The 1,791-nt window shown below is 42.3% G+C and overlaps 1 protein-coding gene across 2 annotated transcripts in view; it reads right to left on the bottom strand.

Moving 5' to 3' along the window:
- The window catches only part of impg2b (interphotoreceptor matrix proteoglycan 2b), a 73,423-nt gene that overhangs the window by 57,686 nt on the left and 13,946 nt on the right, over positions 1–1,791 (bottom strand). For both annotated transcript variants that reach the window (XM_014020719.1, XM_014020720.1), the window contains one exon: positions 1,541–1,593. In XM_014020719.1, coding sequence (XP_013876173.1) covers positions 1,541–1,593 — 53 coding nt within the window. The remainder of the gene's footprint in view (positions 1–1,540; positions 1,594–1,791) is intronic.

Raw genomic sequence — 1,791 nt, 5'->3', positions numbered from 1 at the left:
TTTATGCTGCTGCTGCTGAGCAATGAGGACCTTTGAAATAAAAAAAACTTAAATCTTAAATAAAAGTTCACACATCTCCATCCATCTCCTTCCTCCTCAGACGACCCTGACCCACAGACCCCTCCCCGACAAGAGACATTTCAACAGCACGACAGGAAAAGTCACGCTTTAGGTAATTTTTAAAGTCTATATTTCTCACGCGTGCGCGGGGCTGTGGGGATGTGAGGGGGTGAGGAGACGATCAGCTGCAGATAACAGAGCAGGCAGGAGGTGGAGGACAGGGGAGAGGAGTGGTGAACTTATTTCTAACTTTATCTGACTTATTTAATTTTATTTATTGTTTTTATCATTCTGCTAGCCTGGTTTAAACCAGACCCTGTCCTTCACTTTGCTTCGTACAAGGGTCTGGACTTGATGCATAGAGAATCGATTTCTTGCAGGAGGCGTGGCCTCTGCTGAAGTTTAAAATGATTGGATCAGTTGGCTGCGACGTATGTCGCTGTGACGGAGGCTAAGCTAAGAAGCTAACCGGAAATCGCGTGTGCTGTAAACAACCCTACTGAGAGGAGGAAAGTACCGAGCTGAACGAGACAACCGTAAATGAGAGCTGCTGCTTTGTCAGACAAATTTATTTTAATTTGGAAGCCTGATCAACACAGACTGGCTTCATTCACTTCCTTCACTGCCATATGCTAAAATAACTAGCAGACACTGCGCAGAACAACGACGTCATTCAAAACTCCTCCTTCTGTTTGCTGATTGGCCCAGATAAAATAAACTACAAGCAGACACTGCGCAGAAAATTGACGTTCTGTTCTCTGATTTGCCCGGCTAAAAATCTGCCAGCGAAATCCATGTCAATGGGAGAAGTCCCAGACGGAGCAGAGAAGGGAAACTAGAATTGAGCGGAGCTGTGTAGGAAGGCAAGGGCCAGGCTATCGTTCTGCAGGCTCTGAGAGAAAATTAATTTGAAGCTGAGTTTTTGATAAAAATCATTAGATTGCTCTAAACGTCTGTAAACCTGCAAAATGAGGGAAAATATGTCACTTACAGAAAATCTGTTCACGTGAGCAGTTGTCAGCACCTGTCATCCTCCAGATGCACGACGGAGCGTGTCTGAACCAATCACTTTCTTTTGACACTGATCAGCTGACTGATTTAAATACRTCTTAACATTCATGAGGTACTTTGCATTGACTGTTTATGGTTGAGTGTGGGCGTGCAGAGGGTAGAACCTGAGGCGGGACCTTGTACGCAAACTTTGAAGTACGGCTGTGATTTATAAAGGGAAGGTGCGCAGAAACGTGTGTACGCACGGTTTTATAAATCTGAAATATTTTGGCGTACGCCATTTTCGCCTTTTGGCCGTACGTTCACTTTTAGTATGGTTTCCACGCAATCCTTTATAAATCTGACCCCAGGTCTTTTGCCCAAGGGATGAACAGTTGAACAGGAAGATTTAGGCTGCACCAGACCTCAATTTTATGCTTGATAAGAAAAATCTGTTAGAGACTGAATAAAAGCTCAATAGAGCTCTTACCTGGCAGAGTGTCTATCAAGGAGTCTCTGGTTTGGACAGGTTTTGTTTCAGAGCTGCAGGACAAACAAACAGAAATTTATTAATATCCAGAAATTTTAACTTTGGTGATCAACTGAATAATCTTTATACCTGGGTTAATGCTTAGATTTAAACAGCTCACTTGAGCTATTCAATTCATCTGCATTAAACTAGGCCACTGTTAATTTCCTTATATCAATAATATTTAAGTATATACATACATATATATATAT

The sequence above is a fragment of the Austrofundulus limnaeus genome, unplaced genomic scaffold (assembly GCF_001266775.1).
Source record: "Austrofundulus limnaeus strain Quisiro unplaced genomic scaffold, Austrofundulus_limnaeus-1.0 Scaffold264, whole genome shotgun sequence".
NCBI lineage: Eukaryota > Metazoa > Chordata > Actinopteri > Cyprinodontiformes > Rivulidae > Austrofundulus > Austrofundulus limnaeus.
Note: the sequence above shows the minus strand (reverse complement) of the source record. Positions and strands in the feature narration are given on the sequence as shown.